The sequence below is a fragment of the Pistacia vera genome, unplaced genomic scaffold (assembly GCF_008641045.1).
Source record: "Pistacia vera cultivar Batoury unplaced genomic scaffold, PisVer_v2 Contig367, whole genome shotgun sequence".
Classification (NCBI taxonomy): Eukaryota; Viridiplantae; Streptophyta; class Magnoliopsida; order Sapindales; family Anacardiaceae; genus Pistacia; species Pistacia vera.
In genome coordinates this window covers 257,148-282,184 of record NW_022196187.1, presented here as the reverse complement: position 1 = coordinate 282,184, position 25,037 = coordinate 257,148, and the positions used below count along the sequence as shown (strand labels likewise).

The 25,037-nt window shown below is 35.6% G+C and overlaps 2 protein-coding genes and 1 long non-coding RNA gene across 19 annotated transcripts; all 3 read left to right on the top strand.

Moving 5' to 3' along the window:
- Nucleotides 1-857: 857 nt before the first annotated feature.
- On the top strand, nucleotides 858-3,459 carry LOC116140267. Of its 13 annotated transcripts, none has more exons than XM_031425914.1 (8): nucleotides 858-1,196; nucleotides 1,301-1,346; nucleotides 1,515-1,656; nucleotides 1,745-1,808; nucleotides 1,949-1,993; nucleotides 2,193-2,257; nucleotides 2,389-2,453; nucleotides 2,564-3,459. In XM_031425914.1, the coding sequence occupies exons 4-8, from the start codon at nucleotides 1,803-1,805 to the stop codon at nucleotides 2,638-2,640; spliced, it is 258 nt and encodes an 85-aa protein (XP_031281774.1). In that variant the 5' UTR covers nucleotides 858-1,196; nucleotides 1,301-1,346; nucleotides 1,515-1,656; nucleotides 1,745-1,802; the 3' UTR covers nucleotides 2,641-3,459. The 13 variants fall into 13 exon arrangements, 3 of the variants coding, with proteins under 3 accessions (XP_031281774.1, XP_031281773.1, XP_031281772.1); XR_004129586.1 differs by having other exon boundaries at nucleotides 884-1,196; nucleotides 2,193-2,229; XR_004129590.1 differs by having other exon boundaries at nucleotides 890-1,155; nucleotides 1,261-1,346; nucleotides 2,193-2,229; nucleotides 2,389-3,459.
- Nucleotides 3,460-7,520: 4,061 nt separating this feature from the next.
- On the top strand, nucleotides 7,521-8,819 carry LOC116140272. The gene is made up of 3 exons (XR_004129601.1): nucleotides 7,521-7,635; nucleotides 7,732-7,789; nucleotides 7,889-8,819. It is a non-coding gene; the product is annotated as an uncharacterized LOC116140272 (long non-coding RNA).
- Nucleotides 8,820-10,133: 1,314 nt separating this feature from the next.
- Nucleotides 10,134-24,622, top strand: LOC116140271 (phospholipase SGR2-like). Of its 5 annotated transcripts, none has more exons than XR_004129600.1 (14): nucleotides 10,134-10,235; nucleotides 10,764-10,838; nucleotides 16,788-16,917; nucleotides 17,098-17,247; nucleotides 17,386-17,702; nucleotides 17,785-17,857; nucleotides 18,451-18,553; nucleotides 19,600-19,694; nucleotides 19,820-19,882; nucleotides 20,920-21,020; nucleotides 21,839-21,885; nucleotides 22,529-22,711; nucleotides 22,787-22,826; nucleotides 23,909-24,393. XR_004129600.1 is itself a non-coding variant. In XM_031425921.1 (13 exons), the coding sequence occupies exons 5-13, from the start codon at nucleotides 17,640-17,642 to the stop codon at nucleotides 24,570-24,572; spliced, it is 981 nt and encodes a 326-aa protein (XP_031281781.1). In that variant the 5' UTR covers nucleotides 10,134-10,235; nucleotides 10,764-10,838; nucleotides 16,788-16,917; nucleotides 17,098-17,247; nucleotides 17,386-17,639; the 3' UTR covers nucleotides 24,573-24,622. The 5 variants fall into 5 exon arrangements, 3 of the variants coding, with proteins under 3 accessions (XP_031281781.1, XP_031281783.1, XP_031281782.1); XR_004129599.1 differs by having other exon boundaries at nucleotides 24,313-24,359; XM_031425921.1 differs by lacking the exon at nucleotides 21,839-21,885 and having other exon boundaries at nucleotides 24,313-24,622.
- Nucleotides 24,623-25,037: the final 415 nt, after the last annotated feature.

Sequence of the window (25,037 nt, the reverse complement as noted above, 5' to 3'; positions counted from 1 at the left end):
ACACGTGTGTCTTCTGAGTCGGCTTAGCATTTCTCACGTGCGATCCGTTGTTGTCAAAATCAAGCATCAAACAGATGTGAATTAATAATAAGTACACAAATGCAATGCGTTGTCATTGAGAATTAGAGCTAGGCATTTGGGACCGGGCCCAAAAGCCCAGCTCTAAAACCCGGTCCTAGGACCGGTCCTCTCAAGGACCGGACCTAGGAGGCCTGGTCCTAAAACGGGACCAGGCCTAAGGAGGAGGGCTCGGGCCCTCCTCCAAGGCCCGGGCCTGGGACCGGTCCCAAGCCTGGGCCCAAAAAAATTTGTATTTTTTCAATGTAGTCCCCTACCAAATTACATAAAACCCCCTGTTAATTTTAAATAATATAAATTACGAGGGCTAAAATGAAATTTTACAAAATTTATAAAAAAAAAAAATCTTCCAAGTCTAAAAAATTTATAAATTTTACCCTTAAAAAATATTAAAAACCCCGATAAAATTTCGTTTTGCCCCCAAAATATAAAAAAATTGAGGAAGGAAAATGAAATTGTCCAAGGCCCATGGGAGCGGTCTTAGGACCGGTCCTGGGCTCATGGGATCAGTCCTGACAAAGCCTAAGGCCTGGTTCGGGTCCTAATTTTTCTCATGGGCCTGGGACCGGTCCCAAGCCCATGAATGACTGGTCCTATTTGGGACCAGTCCCAAACGGACCCAGGCCTGGGCCTACAAAGGACCGGTCCTTGCCCAGCTCTATTAATAATGTGAATGTTCTGTAGAAATTTCTCACATCCACATTCACTTAATGAAAGATATTAACGAGAGATATTAATAACAATAATAAAAGTGCACTCCATTGGTATTGATTACATCCAAAGGTTCATATCAACCCAACCGTCTCTTGATTACATGATTTTCTGTCTCATCTCTCAAATTAAACTCACCCAATCCATTTAACTGCTCAAATATAATCAAAATGTCTCAGCTCTCTCCGCTAATGGCAACTCAGCCTCTTACTATCACACCTCACGTCGCCGCTCTATCACCTCCTCCATGCGTCACCACAACCACCGCCAGAGCCGTCACAGTTGTCCCACTTCCGGCACTTGCCGGTGAGCTCTTGATTCTCCCACTCCGGTTTAGTAGACGACGTTTCAAGATGTTAAATCCGAGTGTGTTGTTTATGAGAGCATCCTCTTTGGAAAGGTTAAAGGTCCGCACCGTTTATTTATTTCAATTATAAAAATAGATTTTGTATTAAAATTTTTGTTGCAAAGAACGGTCAAGTTACAGATTTTGACAGCCAAATTTCTACAGACAAGATAGCTAAGACGTCATGCAACTTTCCTGATTGGAGAGCAAGGTTTGGATCTAGATCTGTTGACCGGATGATGCAAATCTCTTGATTTTCCGTTTGGTTCTCGAGAAAATTTTGGATTTTCCCGGCAAACGAACGGATTTGTAATTTTTGAATCATATGTTCTTTATTGTTGTGAAATTGAGAATTTCGTCTGTCTTTTGGTGTGATTAGGTGTTTTTCTGTGGAAATTTTCGAATTTTTGAAGATGAATCAATTGTATCATCGGAAGAACGCCTTTGGCGCGCGTGAGGAGACGCACGGTTTTGAATTCTCTGATCAGGGGGAGTCTGTTGTTTGTCCGAAGCCACGACGAGTTGGGATTTTGAATTCTCTTTCCTTTTAAATTTTGTTTTTATTTATATAGAAATTTCAGTTTTAATGGAATCGTCATTTCATTACAGTCATCCAGTTGGGGTGTCTGATTCAAACGCCAGGGCAGAGCTTCTAGACATCATTCTCATGAAGGTAAGCTTAATTAATTGTTAAGGTTTTATTATGTGAAATGATTAGTTTTTCATTTGTGATGTATTTATAAGCCTGCAAAGGGTGATGATTTTGATTGAATATAAATATTTTATGTTTTTATTTGATTTTTTTAAATTTAGGTAATAGGTGAGGCTGATTTTCAGCGTAATAGGGATTTGGAGAAGGTAATTTTCTTTTTTATGTGTATATGTTTCTTTGTAATACACGTCGTTTCAATTTATTTGTGCTGGATTTGAAATTTTGTTTGTATGTTGGAAGTTTTTGGTTAATTCGGGTTGTAATTTCTTTCCCTCACTCAGCTTCGCTTATTATTATCTTCCAATTCTTCATTTTAATTTCTTATTTTGTCCAATTTTGTTGCAGTTTTCGTGTAGAAGAAGACCTGGGCATGTTCGATCCCGTAACTCCTCATCTTTCTTTGTTGAATGGTTGTACTATGAGTTCAAGATACCCTAATTCATAATTCTTTATATATAGTGCTTTAAATTATATTTATATCGCTTATTATTATCTTCCAATTCTTCATTTTAATTTCTTATTTTGTCCAATTTTTTTGCAGTTTCTGTGTAGAAGAAGATTCAGGCATGTTCAATCCCATAAGTTCTCATCTTTCTTTGTTGAATGGTTGTATTATGAGTTCAAGATACCCTAATTCATAATTCTTTATATATAGTGGTTTAAATTATATTTATAATGGTAAAAGTTTTAACCATGAATCTTTTCTTATCCAACAGTGACAATTGCAGCATGTCGATTGTTAATTTCCACGGAAGCTGCTCCAATCCTGATTGTTCTTATGATCTCTGCCTGACTTGCTGTGGAGAAATAAGAAAAGGTTTTCAACAGGGATGTATTGAAGAAGAGCTTTCTGAATAGCAGTTAGCTGAAAAAGCAAATGGTCAGGTTACAGATTTTGACAGCCAAATTTCTGCAGACAAGATCGCTAAGACGTCATGCAACTTTCCTGATTGGAGAGAAGAGGGTCCTCCCAAAGCACATGGAGGTTGTGGTACGTAGATACTTGCACTAAGACACATCTTTGACGCTAATTGGATTGAAAAACTGATTAAGACTGCAGAGGACCTGACTATCAATTATAAGCCGCTGGATTTTTTTCTCAAGGATGTTTTTTGTGCAATCATGTATATTCTGCTGAAAATGGAGTAAAAACTTTTGGAGTTAGGCAGGCAGCTCATAGGGACAACAGTCAGGACAATTATCTCTACAGCCCAACTACTACTCAATTGGGAAACAATGAAATCGAGCATTTTCAAATGCATTGGATGAGAGGTGAACCTATGATAGTTACAAATGTGGTTGAAAAGACTTCTGGTCTTAGTTGGGACCTAATGGTCATGTGGAGGGCTTTTGGAGGGACACAAAAGATTTTAAAAGAGGAGGCTCATAAGGTTAAAACTGTTGATTGTTTTGATTGGTGTGAGGTATGTGTCCACGTTTTTATATCCCAGAGTTGCAGTACACCTTTCTGTAGTTGCTGATATGTTCCTCTAGAGGCATACCTCCTTACTGGCCCAGTTCCATTACCAGGCCAGTATTTTACTCGGTTCATGTATTATTACTTTTTACTTTTTCCTTTTTAATGATAATTGGTTTTGTAAGCTTTAAATCTGCTCTGTATTTTTACTTTCATATTGTTATGTGCCCTTCATATGCCTGTTGCTTCACTCTAAACCAAAATCGCAAGCTTCTCCACTCTGCAGGTTCTTGGTTGACTAATTTTGTGGGAATACTTAGCCAAGGACTGAGAATAGCGCATCCTGGAGCACCAGCAACTGGCTATATGGTTCTCTCAGTCTCCCACTGTTTGTGTGTGTGTGTTCATGTGCATGTGTATGTGTGTGTGTGTTTGTGTTCAGGTGTATCTGCACTGCAAGACTAATTAACTTTTTAAGAATCTTTCAAAATAGTTTGGCAAGGGGATATACTTTGCTGACCTGGTCAGTAAAAGTTCTCAGTATTGCTACACTGATAAGAAAAATCCTGTGGGCCTAATGCTTTGGTGAAGTAGCGTTGGGAGAGGTCTACACGGTCAAGAAGGCAGAAGGGAGTTCACCTTCCAATTTACATGTGTACCCTAATTCTTGATGTTTCCCTGCATTGTTGTGTGAGCCTATTGGGTTTATTTTTTTTTTTATTTTTTTTATTTTTTATTTTTTTAATTGTGTCACATTTGTCTGTTGAGATATTACACACTCATTTATTGTGTTCCTGTAACAATTATAACTTATGTATGCTGCTACATCATTTTGTGTGTAATCCTGTATTATAATGGACACATTTTATTTAATCATAAGTTTGGCCCAGTATAATGTGTAGTGTGTGGGAGAAATAATTTCTAATGCATATGCTTCTTCATAGTAATTTCTTTCTGCGTTGTGATTCAATATATGGATAAACCTCAGAAAGATGCGGTTCGTTCTGAACCATGAACAGGTTAGAAATGTGTTGAACACACGAAATAGTTAGGCCAAGGTGCTAGAAATGATTGACATGGGCGTGAGACAGAAGCATTATATAGATATTTTGAAGATTGTTTTTTTTTTTTTTTTATATAAAATGCTCATTTAGTTAATTACAATTGTAATCACGATTGATTTGAGGTTTCATGAAGTAGGCCAACCTCAATAGTGCAAATATTATATTTGGGGGCTTGAGCAAACTAGCATAAAATTTACTTGACCTTTGTAATTCATTAGCATTTTAATTGGATTACGAAGGTCAAGCTAATGCTTATTCATTGGCTGCTAGACAAAATCATTGAGATTCAAGATTAATTTGCTGATTTTCTTTTATTTAAACATATTCTCTGCACTGATCTTTATTATTCAACATACTTGCTGCCAAGATTAATCGCTTCATAGTTTATGTACTTGAAGATTAACCAAAATGTCTACTGAAAGTCTGATTTATTTTATTTTATTTTATTTTCAAGTTTTGACAGATATTAATTTGCATCTTTTGAAATATGTCCAGTGGGTTAACTGAACAATTTTGAATCTTTTTGCCCTTCATGGATAAAACTGTCTATTTGTTTTTCCTCTTTCAAACTATATTTTGTTGAATAATTACAGTTTAACAATTCCTCCTATGAAACTACTTTCATTCATTCCTTCTTCCAATCACTCAATTTTCACCATTGATCTTATCCATCTAACTATAGTAAAACTGTGTATTTTATTCAAACTATTAAGATTTTAATAAGGTGTATGTCAACTGATTTTAAAAGAAAATATTTAAAGTTTTGTCATGCTCGAAATTGTAATTCACTAAGCTTTTCTCTCAAATTTTGCTATAAATTGTTACTTTTCATACTAAAGAGATTAAATTTTCATTCTAAATATCAGTCTTCAACTTCACATAATAGTTATATAGTCCAAGGGTTTACAAATCTTAAATTAAATGGTGAGTGAGAGAATGTTCCTCCAAATTAAAGTACTCTAAAAAATTTTCCAAATCTTGAAAATAAAGCATAAAAACACATGTCCTCTTACACCATCCTTGTAATTACAAAAAACCTATATTTTCTTTCATACCATCCTTATAATCACAAAAAACCCCAAAAACTTCAATTTTATTGTATGGTACCATATGATACCATATCAGGTTTCTTCCCTTTTTGTAATTATTAACTTTGTATCAATTTGCAACATCACCATGCATGTCCCACATGTCCCATGTGCATCTACCAACCTATTTTTATTATCACAAATTAATAATAACACTTTTTTCTTTAATTTTGAATATTCATTTCAAATAATTGATATATATATATATATATATATATAATATATATATATATATATTATATTCAAAGTGATTTATTTAATTGAGAAAGAGAGAAAAAAATTGGTTAGGGAAAGTTGTTTAGCGAAAGAAAGGGACAACAAAAGAATGAAAAGGGAGTTGGTTTGTTAAGTAGAGATTTGATAGAAGCATTAGATTCTCTCGTGGCCCATCACCATCACCATCACCATCACCATCCCAATTTCATTTTTTTCTTCCTCCTAAAATTTATCTACATTTACTTTTTCCTTTTTCATTTACTTTCAAATAAACAAATCCGCCTAATTCTCCATTGTAAGCCACTTGGCTTTTGGGTCCACGTACCTTTCGCTTTCAGGCATGAGGCATCCACACTCTCTCTTTAATATTCTTTATAATTCAAAAAACACACCCACACACACACCTTAATTCTTTTCTTCTCTTTATATTCTCTCTCCAACGGCTCTTTCTGATCTTTGGGTTTTTGTCCCAAGATCTTTGGGTTTTTTAGTTTTATTTTGGAAAGTTAAGACTTGTTCAGTTTCGTATTTAGGTTTTGCTTTGTTATATAATTTTTTACAGTGAATTAATATTAGGATGTTAATGAGATGATGAATCAAGGAGCAATACTCAAACCGTGGCTTCACTTTGACCCTAGTTTGGTTGAGGTAATTATTCTTCTTTTTTATTTATTCACTTCACCCTATTGGTTGAGGTGATTTGATTGGTGTTGACACTAGAAGCACTAGTCTTTTTTCAAGAGGAAGAGAACCACGGAAGAATCGTACTGCTTTTTTGCTCTGGGGAATTATTCTTCTTTTATATTTATTCACTTCACCCTAATTTGGTTGAGGTGATTGATTGGTGTTGACACTAGAAGCACTAGTCTTTTTTAAGAGGAAGAGAACCACTGAAGAATCGTACTGCTGTTTTTGTTGGGGGATTGGATCAATATTTTAAATGTTCAATTTATTTCACTCACTGAAATATTCTTTGCCCTGATATATGTATATATGTTTGTTTCTCACTGGATCGCATTGTAAATCAAATGTCAGTTGTGATTTGATCACTGATTGTTTGGCCTTAGCTTCTTCTTGGGAATATTTCAGAATATATACACTTATTTCGTATCCAATTTTTGGATTGGCAATCTTGTTGGTTTTGTTCGTTGCAGTCTCATTTAAATTTTTATGTTTTGATTATAATGGATCTAATTCTCCTCAATTGGGCCAATATGGAAACATAGATGCCTGCTGAAATATATCCTTTCTTGTATTTGTTGCTCTGGTAAAGTAAATACCAAGAGAAAATAGTAGTAAAGGAATCTGAGCCTATGTTTCACATACTCAAAAAATTGGAGTCTGATAAGATAAAGAATTTGAATTATGCTGTAAACTTGTATATTACTTTTTGCTATGTTTAAGATTTTAACTGGCATCAGGTCAGGTTATAATTTTGCAGTGTGCATGAGAATTGGAATATTGTTGAAATAGGCTCTCTTCAGTTTTTTTTTCCCCCTACATTTCATAGTCGTTTCTGTTTCCTACTTTTCTGGGTGTGCTTGCAGTCACGAAGTCTGTTTTCAAACTCCTGCTTCCCCACTTTCCTCACCTTATAATTAGATACATGTATTAAACTCTTTGTTTTTCTTAAACTGTCCCTAAATTTATAATTTATTATATTTATGAAAGTTACAGTTTTGTAAAGAGATGTGAAATGATGATATGTAGGCTATGTGCTTAAACAGGGGGTAAAAAAGAAGAAAGAAGAATGAAGGAAGAAAATAGGAAGAAAAGTGATGTGTGGGATATGTCTCCTGTGTATGAAAGAAATGTTTCACTATTTATGAAATCTATCATTATTTGCTGGCAAACGAGGTTCCATGTTTGAATCTTTTTTGGTTTCAGGAAATTGATCAACCTGCATTGATTCCGCATATATCTGAAGCCAGCTCCTTAAAGTATGCTTATGAGGTCCTTTTCCGGAGCTTACACAAGCTGCTTATGGATACTGCAACTTCTGAGTACCTTTTTGCTCTTCTCCTTGATTTTGTTTTCTAGATGTAGTAAATGTCAAGTCTGTTGTATAGTTTTTGACTCTTTTGTTCTCTAATTTGCAGGTATCTTTTCTGTGATGATTTCTTCAGGAAGAATCTATATTTTATGAAATTTTCGCAGGTAAAATTTTATAAATAATAAGGTCAAGATATGCACCAGAAGGTGGCACTACTTGAAGTGAATATAATCAGCTTAATTCCTTGTTGGAGTTGCCAGCAGGTGGCAATTTAATTTCTGCTAGAACTTCTGTGTCAGCCATCACAATTTCAGATTTTAGTAGTACTGGTATTATTGAGACTGGCTTAGGATCAGTTTTGGCTTCTACAATGAAAGAAAGCACAACCAAAGAGGCAAGTACAGATGCTTCTTAGGACACTTTCAAAGTAGCTATTCTCACAGTAAGTGATACAGTTGCATCGGCAACTGGGCCTGATCGAAGGTACTAAATCTGTGTATATGCGTGCTCTCTGTCTCTCTCTCTTTTATTTCCTTTTTTAATGCTTCCTGTGTATATATAGTTATTCATCCATCCAGTTTAGATATGTTAAAAAAGCAAAACAAAGAAAAGGCATCTAGGTACACCTTTTTGACTCAGTAGGTTTAAAAATCTTTATGGATGCTACAGTGATAGAGCAGAGCTGATGTTCTGCCTTATATGAGTTAGATATGGAACATTATATAGCAAACAGTGGATTATTAGAATCTTTATGTCCTTGGATGACTCAATCTTTGGGATCATCTTCTCTAAGGTGTCCTTAATTGGGAATGCAAAGATCATTACCTAAACTTAATAGCATCTGGATACACCTCTTTGAATCATTGTTTCAGAAGGGTCACTTCCTTGATGCCATAGTAAAAAGCCAAGCTGATGTTACTCCTTGTCAAAGTGAAACATGGAAAGTACTAAATGCTATACAACAGTATTCTGGAAATAGTATGGCAATCATCAAGTCATCTTGGTGGTGTTCTTTCTTATTTTTGCTTCTATTGTGCTTGTATTAGAACTTACTTGTGAGCATTGAACTATAAATAATCTGACAACACTTTAGAACTATCCTTTTTTGTAATGCTTGACTATTTGAAGAATTGACCAAACTTGAAATCTTTTTGAAAGCATTAATGACCATTTAACTAAAGGCCTTTGGTTGTGTGAGCCATGGCTGATTAACTGATTCATGAAAAATGTTGTACACTTCTTAAATGTAATATGCTAGACATGCATAGGAGAACGATGCAGAAACTTTGGTTTAGTTCTGAGTGAACAATGGATTTCCACTTAGTTCAAATTATTAGAAAAATAAGAAAAATGTCTTCTACTTTTATTTTTCTGTTTCTGCATTGCATTTTGATAGTAAATGATATTGAACACATTTAATTTTCAATGGGCCTAGAGCTGTTTCTGTTTTAAATTCCTTATCAGAAAGGTTAGGTGGAGCGAGGGTAGTTGCAACAGCTGTAGTCCCAGATGATGTAGGGCAAATCAAAGATGTTATCCAGAGATGGTCTGATATTGACGGAATGGATCTCATCCTTACCCTTGGTAACTTTCAGATTGTATTCAGCTAGTTAAATTCTGTGGGTGAATTTGTTTTTTGGGTTATCCTGACCTTTTCCTTTTCTTTTTTGAATATATTTTGAGCAAGGTGGCACTGGCTTCACCCCAAGAGACGTTACCCCTGAAGCTACAAAAGAGTTGATTCAGAGGGAAGCACCTGGTCTTTTGTGTGTAATGATCTAAGAGAGTTTAAAGGTACCCACAATATCTTTTGGAAATTTATATTAATACATCATAGCTGCTTGTGTAACTATTTGAACTTTTCTACATATGATTATGGCTTGACTGATAAGAGTGTTTTGTAAGTGACTGTGTAACTGTTGTGGAATTGTCACTTTAACATTGAAGTAATTTTGGGAAAGTTAGTAAAAGTTCAAGCAAAATTTATTTGATTCAAATTGCTGACGGTTTAGTCCTTAGCTGTATGCCAACATGCACTCCTTTAATTTACCATGTACTACTGCAAGTTTGAAGTTCAAAATGACTATTTAGATGTGTCTATGTTGTCTTCTTGAATGTCATATCTCCTGTTTGTTTATATTTCAAAGTCTTAACCATTTTTCCAGTTAAGTTTATAAGTATTAATACTTAAATCCGGTAAGAGAAAGTAAAGTTATATATTTGAATTCCAAGTATGGTGCATCTTCTGTTTGGTTCATCTTTCCAGCCCTTAATGTTTAAACTTTTCTTAAAAGTCTAATTTCAATGCCATTTTTTTCCTCATTATCTCAAATTGGGATCATTCAATCAGTTTTCCATGAAAGTTTCTTGGCTTCTATGTGTGCAAATCAGTGGTCGTTACATCCTGACAGTATGCCTATTTTATTTATGTTGATCTAACCAATTTCATGGAAGATTTTCTGCATACTAAGAAATCTTCTTCTGTTGGTGTATTTTGAGTAAGGCCTTTAGCTAAATTCCTGTTTTTTCTGTCCTTCAATGCGCGCGAGGTCAAGACAGGCTGTGAAGCTATACAAAAAGTTGTTGGCAGAGTTATTTTCCCGTAATCAGGTGGATTTATAGCTTGTGTAATGTCACCTGAACTTAGGCTTTGAAAGTATATGAGAATTGCATTGGTTTAATTGGTCTTGGTAATGTATGTATGGGTTAATTTTTAACTTGTTTTGTGTTTCCGAAATGAAGATAGAGTATTGTCCGTAAGATTGGGTTTAAGTTAAGGTTTGGTTTACTGTGATATTTTAGCCATGTTTCTAGTGGTGTTTTGAAACATGTGAAATTTGTTTTCTTATCATAGAAATGTTTCAAAAAAGTGGAAGGTTCATTTTTGCTTCGGCTGCTAGTAGTACAAATAAGGTTACTCAGTTACATCGTTAGAAATCTTGTACATTTTAGAAGAGAACTTGAATGCTGGCAATAGAGACGTCAAGAAATATTGAACTTATCACTTTTAGTATCTGCCCTGCTTTTTACAGAATTTCTTTATGCTTCTGATTCATGCCCCTCCACTCTCAACCTCCTGAAAACAGGAACAATCTTAAAAAGAAAACTGAGGCATTTCATGTGCTTCTTTGTATGCAGGATGCTAAACCAATTGATAGGAAAATTGGTAAGCTTTGTGAATATGCTTCGAAAAACCCATTACGAATTCCCAAGGTATGTTTTATCTTCTGGTTGACCCATTACTTTGCATTTTGATGCATACATAAAACTTCCAAACTGAGCAAATCAGCCATTTTATCTTTTACTTCAGACTATAATGCATTATTCTTTTAAATGTAAAATGGTTACTAAAGCTACTCTTTTCACCAATCCCTTTCCACTTCTGCCAAACTTTTAGTTACTTTTGCCTTATGCTGATTGTGGCTTTTTTTTTTTTTTTTCTTTTAGCCTTCTGTGCTATTCTATAATTGCTATACCATAAATTTATCAAGAATGCAATTTGGCAATTTTTTCTTGATTCTGCTTCTTGTTCTTATTTGTCTTGTTTTCACCATTAAAATTATGCAGGCCATTGTTAAGTTTCCCAAAAATGCAATTTGGCAATTTTGTCTTGATTATTAATTTGAATAATATCTTTACAAATTCTGGGGTTCTTATGAATAAAAAACATGAGGTTTTATTTGGGGAGGCTAAATTTGTCATATTTGTAAAAAAGTCAAGGCATTGTCTTTTTTTTTTTTTTTAGACAATGATCCTTGGGTAGGCGATGGTGATTGAGTGAGTAGGCAAATATCTGTTTAATCCTGACGGGGGACATTCTCTAGGAGATAAACTAACACGAGTGTATGATTTACCTATCTTAGTATTATAACATGCTGGTCATTGTATCTAAGTGTAGGTTATATGAACATCAAGTAAAATATAAGCGATAGACATAAATAACATTACATCAATAAAACACCCGCTAGTGTTGGAATATTTGTGGGCCTATAATGAAACCTCTTGTTCTCAGTTTTTTTATGGATTAAGTGATGCTGTCGGTGCCCTTAGATGCTAGCATCTACTGCCATGTATGTGCTATGATCATGTTTATGGAAAGAATTAGGGTACCAAGAAGCTTGGCAATTTACAGTGGTTCTTATGAATTTAAAACATATGATGAATTAGAATATATACTCAATTTCTATTTATTTTTTATTTTTTTGTGTTCAATTCAATGGTTTATTTCATGTTCTTTTAAATGTTATAAGTCTTGTTTAAATAAAAAAGTTAAACGTGTTTGTTGTCTGTCTTCATTTTGTAACTAAATCTAGGTAATGGTTTGTTGTTGTCTTTTATGTTCTCTTAGTAAAAGTAAATGTCCTTTGTATTTTAAGTGAGCTGATATCCAGTATAAGAGGGAAAGGGACTTTGTTTTCGTTGTGATGAAAAGTTCAGCCCCAATCATCGCTATAAAAGTAAATCATTACAGATTCTGTTGGCTTGGGAAGACGATGACTTTGAGAAGGATGAATCTCCATCGGAAAGTGACGAAAATTCCAACCCGGAAGGTAATGCTTTAGCTTTGTCCATGAATTCCATTGTGGGTATAACTTCGGACAAAACTTTGAAGGTTAAGGGGTAAATTGGGAACACGGATGTGGTGGTGTTGGTTGACAGTGGGGCGTCCCATAATTTTATTTCACATGAGTTGGTGTGTAGGCTTGGCATTTCGGTTGAAAAGGGGAAGTTGTTTGGGGTGATGGTGGGCAATGGGGTCACGGTGAAGGGGGAAGGGGTGTGTCGACAGGTTCCTCTGGAGGTACAAGGGATCCGAATTAGGTAGGATTTCTTTCCTTTTGAGTTAGGAGGTGCTGATGTTGTGTTGGGTGTTACATGGTTGAGTTCTTTAGGAGATGTGTGTGCTGACTGGAAGAAGTGGACCATGAAATTTGAGGTGGATGGGGTCAGAGTTAGTTTACAAGGAGACCCATCTCTAGTGAAGTCAGTGGTTTCCCTTAAATCCATGTTACAATCCATTAATAACACGGGGAGGGTTTCTGGTGGAATGCTGTTCGATTGAGGGAAGTATAATGTCTAAGGGAGAGGATGTCGATCTTAGAGTTCAAGCAATGTTGGATCAGTATATACACCTTTTTGACCAACCATCCAAGCTTCCTCCACATCGTACTCACGACCATGTCATAACCGTTAAAGAAGGTGCCCTAGCCCCTAACATTAGACCCTATAGGTACCCTTATTTAAAAAAAAAAGAAATTGAAAAGTTGGTGGAAGAGATGTTAGCGGCCCGAATTATCCAGTCTAGTACTAGCCCATACGCCAGTTCGGTGTTGTTAGTCCAAAAAAAAAAAAAAAAGACGAAAGTTGGAGGTTTTGCATTGCTACAAGGCCCTCAACGAAATAACAATTCCTGACAAGTTTCCCATTCCTACCATTGAGGAGTTGTTGGATGAGTTGGCGGGGGCGACCATATTCTCTAAGTTGGACATTAGGTCCGGGTACCACCAAATCAGGATCAAAGAAGACGATATTCCCGAAACAACTTTTCGAACACGAGGGGGCACTATGAGTTCCTTGTCATGCCGTTTGGCTTGACCAATGCTCCCTCCACGTTTCAGTCACTAATGAACACCATGGGAAGTTTGTGCTGGTTGTTTTTGACGATATTCTTATCTATAGCCTTGACTTGGAGTCCCACATAATACACCTTCGGCAAGCTCTTCGGATATTGGACGATAATGAATTGGTAGTGAATTTTAAAAAGTGCTAGTTCGGGCAGTAGAAACTTCAATATTTGGGTCACCTAATTTTGGCTAACGGGGTGGAGGCCGACCCCCAGAAAATTACAGCTAAGGTTTCATGGCCAACACCAACTAATGTGAAAAGCCTACGCGGATTTTTGGGACTAAGGGGGTACCACCACAGATTTGTTTAGGGGTATGGAAGCATAGCCCAACCACTCACGAGATTGCTGAAGAAAAACTCTTTTTGTTGGGGTTTGGAAGCCCAACAGGTCTTTGAATCATTGAAGGAGGCTATGACTTCTGTTCCAGTTTTGGCAACTCTTGATTTCAACACTCCTTTTGAGACACACATAGCTGCCTCGGGCCAAGGCATAGGGGCAGTATTAGTTCAACAAGTAAGACCCATAGCTTACTTAAGTAAGGCTTTTTTCGCTAAACAAAAATCGGTCTATGAAAGAGAGTTAATGGCCGTCGTCTTTGCCGTGCACAAATGGAGTCCTTACTTATTGGGTAGAAATGGTAGTCCAAATTAATAGGGTTTTCGTTTGACATCCATTATTGGCCGGGAACCACTAATAAGGTGGCTGACGCATTATCCAGACAAGATGAGGAACCAGAATTGACCTCTCTATCGGTGATCCAGTTTTCGGAGTATGAGGACTTGGCAAATGAAGCCCAACAGGACCCCAAGCTTAAGCACTTGATTCAGGACTTGATTTTGGATCCCAACAGCTGACCCAACTACAAACTTCGTCATGGCTGTTTATTGTACAAAGACAGGTTGGTTTTGCCTACGGGCTCACAGTTTGTTCATAAATTAATAACTGAATTTCATTCTAGTCCATCAGGGGGTCATTCTGGATTCTTTCGAACATACAAAAGGGTTGCAAATGTGGCTTATTGGGTAGGCATTAAGAAGGATGTCCAAGATTTTGTTAAAACTTGCTCCATATGTCAAGTTAACAAGCATTCAACTCTGAAACCTGCGGGGCTACTTCAGCCACTTCCTATTCCATCTTAGGCATTCGATGAATTGACAATGAACTTCATTGGTGGCCTTCCGAGGGCTAAGGGGTTTGATAGCATCCTGGTGGTAGTTGATAGATTGACTAAATATGGCCACTTCCTTCTCATATCACACCCTTATACCGTCGAAGAGGTGGCCTTAGTGTTCATGAAAGAGATTGTGAAACTTCATGGTTTTCCAAAGTCCATTTCTGACAGGGACAGACTTTTCATGAGCCAATTCTGGCGAGAAATCTTTAGAGTTTCGGGGACAACTTTGAAATTTAGCTCTGCTTACCATCCCCAAACGGATGGAGAATCCGAAGTGGTGAATAGGTGCTTAGAGGCATACCTCCATTGTTTCTGCAGTTCACAGTCCCGTCAACGGCTAAATTGGTTGTCTTGGGCTGAGTTTTGGTATAACATGACATATCATCAGTCAATCAAGATGACACCCTTCAAAGCCTTATACAGTCGTGACCCTCCGACTCTTCTTAAGTTCACCGATTATCCCTCCCAGGTGGACGATGCGAACCACCAGATTCGTGAGCGCAATGCCATCCTTCAAGAACTCAAACACAACATGGAAATGGCACAAGTTCACATGAAAGAACAGGTAGACCGCCACCGACGGGATATCCAATTTTCTCTAGGTGATCATGTTTACCTTAGGCTCCAGCCCTACAAATTTAAGTCCCTGGCCACATGGTTGAATGAAAAACTTAGCCCCAGGTTTTATGGACCTTTCCAAGTACTGGAGAAAATCGGTCAGGTTGCCTACAAGTTGGAACTTCCCACTACAGCTCGTATTCATCCAGTTTTTCATGTGTCCCAGCTGAAGCACAACCTGCATAGCTCAGTACCCTTTCAACCTCTACCCTCTTTTCTTACAGACGACTTGGAACTTCTGGTTCAACCTGCGAAAGTCCTGGATGTGCGCACCCTTATTGATGGTTGCACAGAAGTTCTCATCCGTTGGCACGATCTGCCTTCCTTTGATGCTACCTAGGAATCCTTTGATGTAATCAGCAGCCAATTTCCTCACTTCCACCTTGAGGACAAGGTGGCTCTTGGTATTGTTAGACCACCCATACGCAAGGTTTATAAATCAAAAGCCAGGGGTAGGAATAGGCATTAAGGTGCAATGAGGGTGACGTGACAGTAAATGTGGAGAGTGTGGTGAGTTTGTTAGGAGTGTGGAGAGTGGTTATAAGAAAGTACACGTGGCTGATAAGTGGTTATAGAATATAATAATTAGTATATAGAGAGTAGAGTGTGAGGCAGGTCATTTTTATCAAGGAATATCTTGTTAGGACTGATTGGGAGGCCCCCAACTCCTCGAACTGTTGGGAACTTGTTCTTGAATGAATTTGCTCTGTGATAAAGTGAGCTTAGGTAGAACTCACTCCCAAAAGCTAGCTCAAGGAAGGAGGGAGCCCGATCACTTATATACATCATAACAGCCCCCTATTGGGGTGATGTGGGACAAATTCAACTTCTAACACCCTCCCTCACGCTCGGCGTGCAAGGTCGGGGTCCAAACCCATCATCGCCCCAACCAAAGAGGAGAGAGAAACAAACGTGGCTCTGATACCATTTGATAGGAACCCACTCCAATAACTCAATAGTTTGGGTTGGGCCATGGGTCTTTCATGGGCTTGGGTAGAACTCTCCTTGGAAAACCGGCTTGCCAAGGGAGGGTGCCTAGGCCTTTATAACCCACATGCCCACCCTTTTCCTTTTCAATGTGGGATCCTAACATTCTCTCATGCTTCGAGACCCAACACCCTCGTTGCTCTTCTTTCCAAAGAGCGCCTGCCCTTATCGGCTACCCCGCACTCATCGGAGTGAGTTCTACTCAAGCCCACTTTATCATGGTATCAGAGCCACGTTTATTTCTCTCACCTTTTTGGTTGGGGTGACGATGGACACTGAACGTGAGAGAGGGTGTTAGAAGTTGAATTTGTCTCACATCGCCCCAATAGTGAGCTGTTATGGTGTATATAAGTTATTGGGCTCCCTCCTCCCTTGAGCTACCTTTTGGGAGTGAGTTCTACCCAAACCCACTTTATCACTCTGTCAAGGGATAATTCAATCCTGATTAATACTATTTTAATTCCTTTCAGATTGTGCATATTTTTGTTATTGTGTTGTGTTGCGGCTGTGGTTTGCTTTGTTTTTCAGGGGAGTTCCATCAGAAGTATATCTCTTATTTGTCTGTTTTTACAGATATACCATCATGTCGTCACTTATTCTTAATTGCTTACTTTTTGTCATGTGGAAATTTGTAATTATTTTCCATCAGGAATGATTTTTATTTTGGACAGTTATCATAAATTTTTAGTCTACTGCCATCAGTTTGGAATCATTTAAAAGAGTCATGTAATATTGAATTTGATTTCTGTTTAATCAGTATCTCAGGAAGGATTGCATTTATCTTGTCAATCTGAAATGATACGAAACAGTATTGGGTTCGGGCTCCTGAAATGATCTGGTAATCATTATAAGCCGGCTGGATATCAGTGATTTGCTACTTAATTTTGGTACTTAACTAAATCTTCTCTCTTTTGTTTTCTGATATTGTTGTCATTCTGTATGCTGAAGTGTGTATTCTCAATCACTTTATATTTGTTTCCATAGCAAAATCTTCTCTTTTTTTTCTTATATTGGTGCTATTCGGTACATTGAAGTATGTTTCTTATGCCACTGTATTTGTGTTACAGTGGAGAAAATGTTTGAAGCTCAGTTGCGAAACTGCAGTTGAAAAGATTACTTTAGATGATGTATGGGTTTTGCATATCATGCTGAGTGCAACAGTTCATGATGTGTTATACTACATGAGCCCCATCTACTGTCAGGATATTATCAACTCGGTACTGTTTATCTTGTTTCCAATTTCTCACCTTCTCTTCTTTCATTTCTATTTCCCAATGACTAAGCTGTTTCATTATTCAACTATAAAGCTTCTTTCAATCCCGGTTCCTTGTTTAAAATGACATTTTGCTGCACAGGTTCATGATAGTCTTTCTAAAGCTTTAGACCATAATTAGATGGGTTGTTTTGTAGTAGTGGATACCTGATCCACTATCTAAGTTTTGCCAAAGTAGTATACGTCTAAGTTTCCTATCAAAAAAAGTTTTAAAATTGCTTCTCATCCTATGCACACTAAACTGGAACATTGGTCTGTTGGAGATATCTTGAGCATAGACGGTCACATCTTGAACATAGACAGCCAAAGCAACCCATTTCTGAAAAGCTTGAACCTATGCTAGATGATGAACCAAAGAGTTATACCCCTTATATTAAGTATCCAAAGCTCGAATTCAAGGTCAGAAACGGAACTTCTTACGAGCTATAAATTTAAGATGGTGAATCTTGTTACTGATTTGAGATTAGTTCTTACATATCAGGTTCACACATTCTTTGCTGTTGGATCACATCTTGGTGTCTTCCTTGCCCTCCGAAATGTCCATATTGGAATAGGTAATCCTCAATACACTTGTATGATTGAAATTTTGATGAGTGAATATTCTCACTGTTGCGACATGACATTCAGAGAAGTATTTTGTATATTTGTAAATATTTATATCATTTGGCCGTGGGTGTGGATAATGAAGTAGACTTTTGTTCCTCACGGTTTTGAGAAATGCTTTCATCTTTAGAATCTCATTAGATCTTTATTGAAGTTTAAAGGTTTTCACGTTTTCGTTATTGGACTTGATTTTACATCAATTTGAGTGGGAAATTCAGGATAAATTATGATTAGTTAGAAGAATTTCTTTTCATTACTTTGCTGGTAACTTTGGCAGTTTTTGTTATTAGCAATTGTATGTTTTTTTGGAAGCTCATAGATATGTAATATGTAATAAATTCTTGTGTATTTTGATGCTAGTTCAGGCAATCATGCATTTTCAACACAAAAAATTCGTATTTTCAACCATCCTCTAAACATCTTCATCTTTTGTTGATTTTAATTTTAGTTTCTGCTTTTTTCTTCGGAACTTCTATTATACTTGGTACCACACTTGAAGCTCTAGAAATCCAGTTTTTTTGTTGTTTTTTCCTTCTCTGTGCAGGAAAAGGGCAAGATTATATGGATGAAGAAAATATAATTGAAGAGATGCTGGTTTGTCGTCAAATGTTCAACATTTTTCACCCATATGATCCTGTAGCATATAGGTTTGTCTTTGCACATCCATATCAATGCTACAGTATGCTCTATTTATTTTTTTTTGACCTTTTAAGTGGTGGGACTGTATTTCGCCATAAAATGCTGCAATAATGGCATGTCAATTATTATTTGAAACACCTCACCGACCCTGTGAATGCCTGTGAATGCAATGAGGAATCATTTTATTTAACGTTTCGAAATCACCTTTGGTTTTTGCTAAGCAAAGAGAAGTAATAATGGGAATTATATGATAGATTTTGACTATTTAACTTTTCTTTGTGAATAAAATTGTTCTTTTTTGTTTATACATCTTAACTGGGAAGAGGTTTTGGGTTAATATTTATAATTTGGTTTCATTTGGCCAGGACAAGGAAAATTATCACTACCTAGTTTTTATTTTCTTCTCTTGCATAGATTTGTTACCCCCACCCTGATTTTTTTGTTCTTTTGTTGGCAGCTTGTCCACCAGTGTAACTCATGTTGTTCCAATACATATTATCAGTTTCTTATAAGAAAAATCACCATCTGTTTATTCGGACTTTTTTTGTATATGTGAACAAAGTTTAATGAGAAACTTGATGTGAACATTTTAAATGTCTATTAGGTAATAGTAAAGGTAGAATAAACAAAAATCAAGAATATTGGAAAAAAGAGTTTAGTCTTTTGCTATTTCTCCCTGTTTCTTCTCTCTCTCTCTTTGCTCTCTTACAAGTTTATGGTTTTTTCTTCCTAATGTCCCACCTCTGCTGACATCCTCTTGTTAAATCAAATTAAAAAATATTTATTTGGTTCAAAGTTTGCACTTTCGGGTATTTTATTAAATGCCACAAAGTCTTGCACAAGGTGAAAAAAATCCAGTAACTCATGTTGCACGTGCGTTTGCACATTTCTTGACTCAGAACAAAACCAATGTGACTATGATTATTTTTGAATGCTTTATTTTCTTGTGAATGACATGTATGGTTTTATATGTTTTTTTCTTTTCTATTTTTGTCTTTAATATTTTATAAATCTGGAAAGTATTAAGGATGTTGTGTTGTGGTTTCTTACACAGAGTAGAACCACTTGTTTGTAAAGAGTTCCTCACCGTATGTCCAGTTATTATCCCTTACCATAGAGGTGGAAAGAGGCTGCATATATGGGTTCCAGGTAAGCTCCCTTTAGCACCACACAATTAAGATTTTAAAATTTTTCCTCTTTCTCTCTTTGTGGAGCATTTTATGTTTAAAAGAAATTTTCCCACTTTCTAATGCATCCTTATATATGTGAGTTAGGAATTTACTTAAGATGTAGCTACTCGTTCTCAGGCAATAGTGGACCAATTCAACTCTGTATGGGTGGGTTCTGATACTATTCATTGTTTGTTTCTCTTTTCAACTTCTTCAAAGGCATATTTCTTTTTTATTTTTCAGTTTTTGGGCTTATCTTGTTTCTTTACACTTACTATGGTGGTCAGGCTTTTTCATTTCTCAACTTTGTAATATAGACTATGCTACATGTTTATGAACTGAGCTTTATTGGATTATGCTTTCGCTCTCCTGCTCAGACTAATTAATAATGTCAATATATACATACATAGCGAATATACAATGACCAGTTTGAATTTAGAGTTAAGTATTGTATTTGCTTCAGAATCAAGACTCATTTTTGTTCTTTATATCTCCCTCAGAAGTTAAAATTCTGTTTCTGAGAATAACTTTTATGATGATTAAATTCATCAGAGGTTCAACTTTGTTTGTTGAAGCTCTTTTTTTACTTAACCCAGACTGATCATACTTGTCAGTGTCATTTTTTTCCCCTCAATTTGAACTAAATATTATGTATGTATCTAAGGGTGGTTTTTTTTTTAGCTCATTGTTGGAGAATTTAATTTTGTTGAAATTCCAACTCGGTAGCTATTCATTTATATAGTTTCTATGTATATATAACATCGATGTATCAATTTAATATTAGTTGACCTTTAGTTCTTAAGTTTACCCAGAATTATCATGTACATGTTTTGGTCTTTGGTTTCTGATCATGTGTGAGTATTGAAGCTCTGAGTTTTATGCTATTGAAATAGGCTAAAGTACTTACAGTTTGTCAATCGAGAAATGCAGATGCCCTAGAAGTTAATGTGATCTTCTACTGCCATTGTTTTAGTGCTTTTCTGTTTCTTCATGTTGTCCTCCTTTTGCACATATGAGTAACAATGGCTGAAGGGACCCACCATTCTTGTACTTAGGGTTCCCCTCCATTGTTCAGTAGTAAAAAAGATAATATTAATAGTAAACAACAAAGCCCTGATCCCATAAATGAAATTTCACTTAATCTATGTTGATTTCTTTTACATATTTTTTGAATGCACTAAACAATCTTTTTGTGCATATTGCAGTGGCAGAAAATGCCGAAGAAAGAGAAGAAAGATCATATGGTGTTATAATGATGAAGAGGCTAACTGGAAGTGCAGAAGGACGGGTAGATCACATGCTTCAGGTTTGTAGTGCAGTTCGATGCTTGCATTTACTGCTATATCATGTTATTGCTAATTTTTGAGTGTCTATACCACTGTTATTCAGGCTTTTAAGTTGATACCTACTACCCTCTATTGATGCCTATAATTAGTCATAAATTTGACCCATCATTTTCCCTCCTGAAGGTCCTAATGTTTAAAAATATTGATTAGCCCTTTTGAAGAGTTTATAATCTTAGTTTAAGGATGTCTTCCCTTCACAAAATTTAGAAGAAAAGAAACGAGTTTATAAAGGCAACTAATTGCAATACTGTTGTCCTGTGAAACTATATCTCAGGAGCTTTCTAAATTCCTATGTATTAAGGTAACTACTTGCAATACTTGCAATACTGTTGTCCTGTGAAACTATATCTCAGGAGCTTTTTAAATTCCTATGTATTGTTATCATCAGAATGTCATAGCTCCACTGTCGTAGATGAATTATGTATCTGAAGCCCCTGGGAGTTATTTTGATGGGCTATGAGGGTATTGGGATTTGGGAATGCCGGTGTCTTATTGTTTGTCAGTCCTTAGCTTCGTAGCCTCTGCTACCATCAATTTGCAAAATACCATGTGAACATAAATATTTGCCAATTGCCATGAGAAGAATGTTCAAATGGTGATGGACACAGTATAAGATGCTTGTTAAATACATCGAGGATATGGAGTTTCCACTATTGAACATTTTGCCTAAATGGTTCATTGTTTATTAATAATAGACATGATATTTTACTTTTGTTTTACATATTGTCACTGCTAGATCATTTGTGGACTTCTTCTAATGTTCATATTGATAATGTAGGATAAAACATTTGAACATCCTTATTTACAAGCCATTGGATTGCATACGTAAGTACTTTCTACGCTGAACCAAAATATTTTATCGTTATAGACTACTAGGCTGTATTCAGTCTTCTTATATAGTTCACTGAATGGGGATTTATATATTTTTTTTCCAACTCCCCAATCTCATAACATTTTATACTTGTCACTTGGTGGAAGCAAGATAAAATTTAGCTCTTAAGACAACACCTCGAGAATTAACAGCTAAGCTAATTGGCCGTGAAGCAGCTGCACTCTGTTGCATCTGGATGGCATATGAATTTGCATTGTGACCATCACATGGTCTTGAAGGCTTCTTTAAACAAGGAGCATAAAAATTGTTTTTCATTAGAAAGCAGAAAAACTACCCTTTCTACTTTATGTGCTTGCATTGTGTTAATCATACGAACTCATTAACCTTGCTTCTTATTAGCATTCATGTATAATTATTTTGTATGTTTGAAGAAGAAAGTAACCCTGGGTAGAATAATTAAACCAATTGAGCTTAAACGTTTTTAAAACAACAGCACTTAACCCTATCTGTTTATAGCTTAATACTATATGGCTGTGTAGCTTCAGTTTTCATGTGATATTGCTTAATTTTTCAGAGTACATGTGCTTTTGCATGTGTAATATATATTTTTTATATAATTTGAGTCTCTGTGTACAGAAATTATTGGAGGGATTACGACACCACCCTTTTCATATTGAAACACTTGTATCGAGATATACTCGAAGACCTGCATCTTCAAGTAAAGGCAACTCAAAGACCGGGAGTGCTTCCATCGGTTGGTCTGATCAAAGAGAAACAGTAGAAGAAGAACTTCCTCTGACATTCTCCGACAGAATGATGGTTAGAAACTTCTCATTGAATAAATTAAAAATAATTTCACAATTTTTGTTTCTAACATCTAAAGTCCCAACACAGGATAGGACGCCTTCTCTCCCTCTTATTTTTATTGCCGGAGGTACACATTTTCTTTGAAATTTAAGATTAATTTTTGTTTATTTTATTCATAGTTTTATCAATCCGTAGTTGCTTTTTTTTTTTTTCCCATCTAATCAATGCTCGCTATTCCTTGAACACCATTCAATTTTTGCCAAATATTAAACAAACTGGTTTCTGGGTTTTGTTTAAATTCTTCCATTGTGTATTTCTTATGAATTTTGTGTCTGTAAATGGGTTTTAAAATTTTTTAACATCTCGTGTTCTTTTCAAAATGTTCACCATCTGTTTGTGGAATAACTTCAATGAAACTTTGAATGTATTTATCTTTGGTAAAGGAATGAAAAAGCTCAGTTCAATCCCTGTGAATTGATTTTTTTTATTTTTAATTTTATGTATTAGCGTATCTGATTATTTATGATTTGTAATGTGACTACAACTTAATTCATTTTGTTTTAACTTGATTCTACTTGATGTTTTGATGGTTTGCAAGCTGTGAGGCTTAGGTTGGTCAGTCAAGTATGTTGTGTTTGTTTTGTTATTTTGGTGGTGTATACTTTCTTGATGTTTTCTTGGATTATAGTTTATCTATGTGCAATTGTCTTGGTTAGGATCTTGTGAGAAATGCTGTTGGTTATTGCTTTAACATAAAAGGGTAGTAGCAGGCAGTATCAATACCTGCAATCTAGACTCTTGGATCGTGGACTAAGGGTTGATTGAATGATGATCTAAAGGTCTGGGCAGGGGGCGATTTTACCTTGCAGTAGCATAAATTAATCGTGGTTTGACGAATTTTATGCATGTCTTCTTTTGTATGATCGTATGTGCATCTTGAAATATTTAATTTTCATGTTTGTTTGCGAAACTAGGATTGTGTTTGTGGTCTTAAAATATCTTCTAACTTACTGATGAATTTGTAGATATGTTGCTACTTCTGGCTATATTTTTTGTTTCATGCTATAATTTCTGTCACTACTTGTCAAATCATTCATTTTCCCAGGCTTTGCAAGACTTGTTTTGTTACTATATTTATTTTTTCAACTTTTTCTGTTTAGAAGATTTTTCGGTTTTGCTTACGAAGCTTATCATTTTTTGTTGTTCCAGAGTAGAAGGAAATAGCATAATAGCTTGCTTTTATTCTTCAAATGTACTTTTGATAAGAAAACTTTCATCACTAAACTTAACAAGAAGATGCAATGGGTGTAGAGGAAAGTACTTGTGGTCTATACAGAGGGTTTATGCTATTTCCTTCCAGAGTAGAAGGAAATAGCATAATAGCTTGCTTTTATTCTTCAAATGTACTTTTGATAAGAAAACTTTCATCACTAAACTTAACAAGAAGATGCAATGGGTGTAGAGGAAAGTACTTGTGGTCTATACAGAGGGTTTATGCTATTTCCTTCCAGAGTAGAAGGAAATAGCATAATAGCTTGCTTTTATTCTTCAAATGTACTTTTGATAAGAAAACTTTCATCACTAAACTTAACAAGAAGATGCAATGGGTGCAGAAGAAAGTACTTGTGGTCTATACAGAGGGTTTCTGCGAGCAGCTGGTTCCAAATCTCCCGAAGATCGGCACCAGATTGAATCAATAGTATCAACTAGGTTTCGCCAGAATTCCAAGCAAGTAAATCGAAAAAATTTCATTTACATTGAATACTTCACGGTGGTAAAAAACAACTTGAGCAACTCGAGCCCAGATACTGTCAGATTATCATCATTGATTTTTTTAGCTTTTTTTTTTTTTCTATATTTTATATTATTTTAGTTTTTTTGCATTGATGAGTAACATTGTATGATTAAACTATAAAGTTTTGTATGAGGATATATGATAAAAAGAGTTTGAGAATATTAAAGATTAATAAAAATATATAAAATGATGACTTGATAATTTGGTGGGTGTGGTCACACTTTGAGTACAATAATTTAATTTAATGTAGTTTATACATATATTTGAATGATGGTCCAAAAATAATATGAGTGACTTATTTTATTAATTTAATTTGTTTAAAGATACTTTTAAATGATTTGATTACTTTGATAAGTTAATTAATTAAACAAAGGCCTTGAGAATAAATTATGGGAGAGGGATTTAGTAAAATTAATTAGGAGAAAGGTTTTTACAATAAATAAAGAAAAAGATTTAAGAAATATGAGAGCGATAATATATATAAATTAATTTATATATATGTAATTTCCAATGATTCTTATTTTGACCATTAAATTTTTTTTT

Excerpts from the sequence above, each read along its gene's own strand:
- LOC116140267 (XM_031425912.1), top strand. The coding sequence starts at position 1,722 with ATGGAATCGTCATTTCATTACAGTCATCCAGTTGGGGTGTCTGATTCA. Across the intron at positions 1,809-1,948 it reads TAGACATCATTCTCATGAAG|GTAATAGGTGAGGCTGATTT; the intron begins GTAAGCTTAATT and ends TTTTAAATTTAG. Across the intron at positions 2,258-2,388 it reads TCATCTTTCTTTGTTGAATG|TTTCTGTGTAGAAGAAGATT; the intron begins GTTGTACTATGA and ends ATTTTTTTGCAG.
- LOC116140271 (XM_031425921.1), top strand. The coding sequence starts at position 17,640 with ATGCTAGATGATGAACCAAAGAGTTATACCCCTTATATTAAGTATCCA. Across the intron at positions 19,695-19,819 it reads GCTGCATATATGGGTTCCAG|GAATTTACTTAAGATGTAGC; the intron begins GTAAGCTCCCTT and ends TATGTGAGTTAG. Across the intron at positions 22,712-22,786 it reads CATTCTCCGACAGAATGATG|GATAGGACGCCTTCTCTCCC; the intron begins GTTAGAAACTTC and ends GTCCCAACACAG.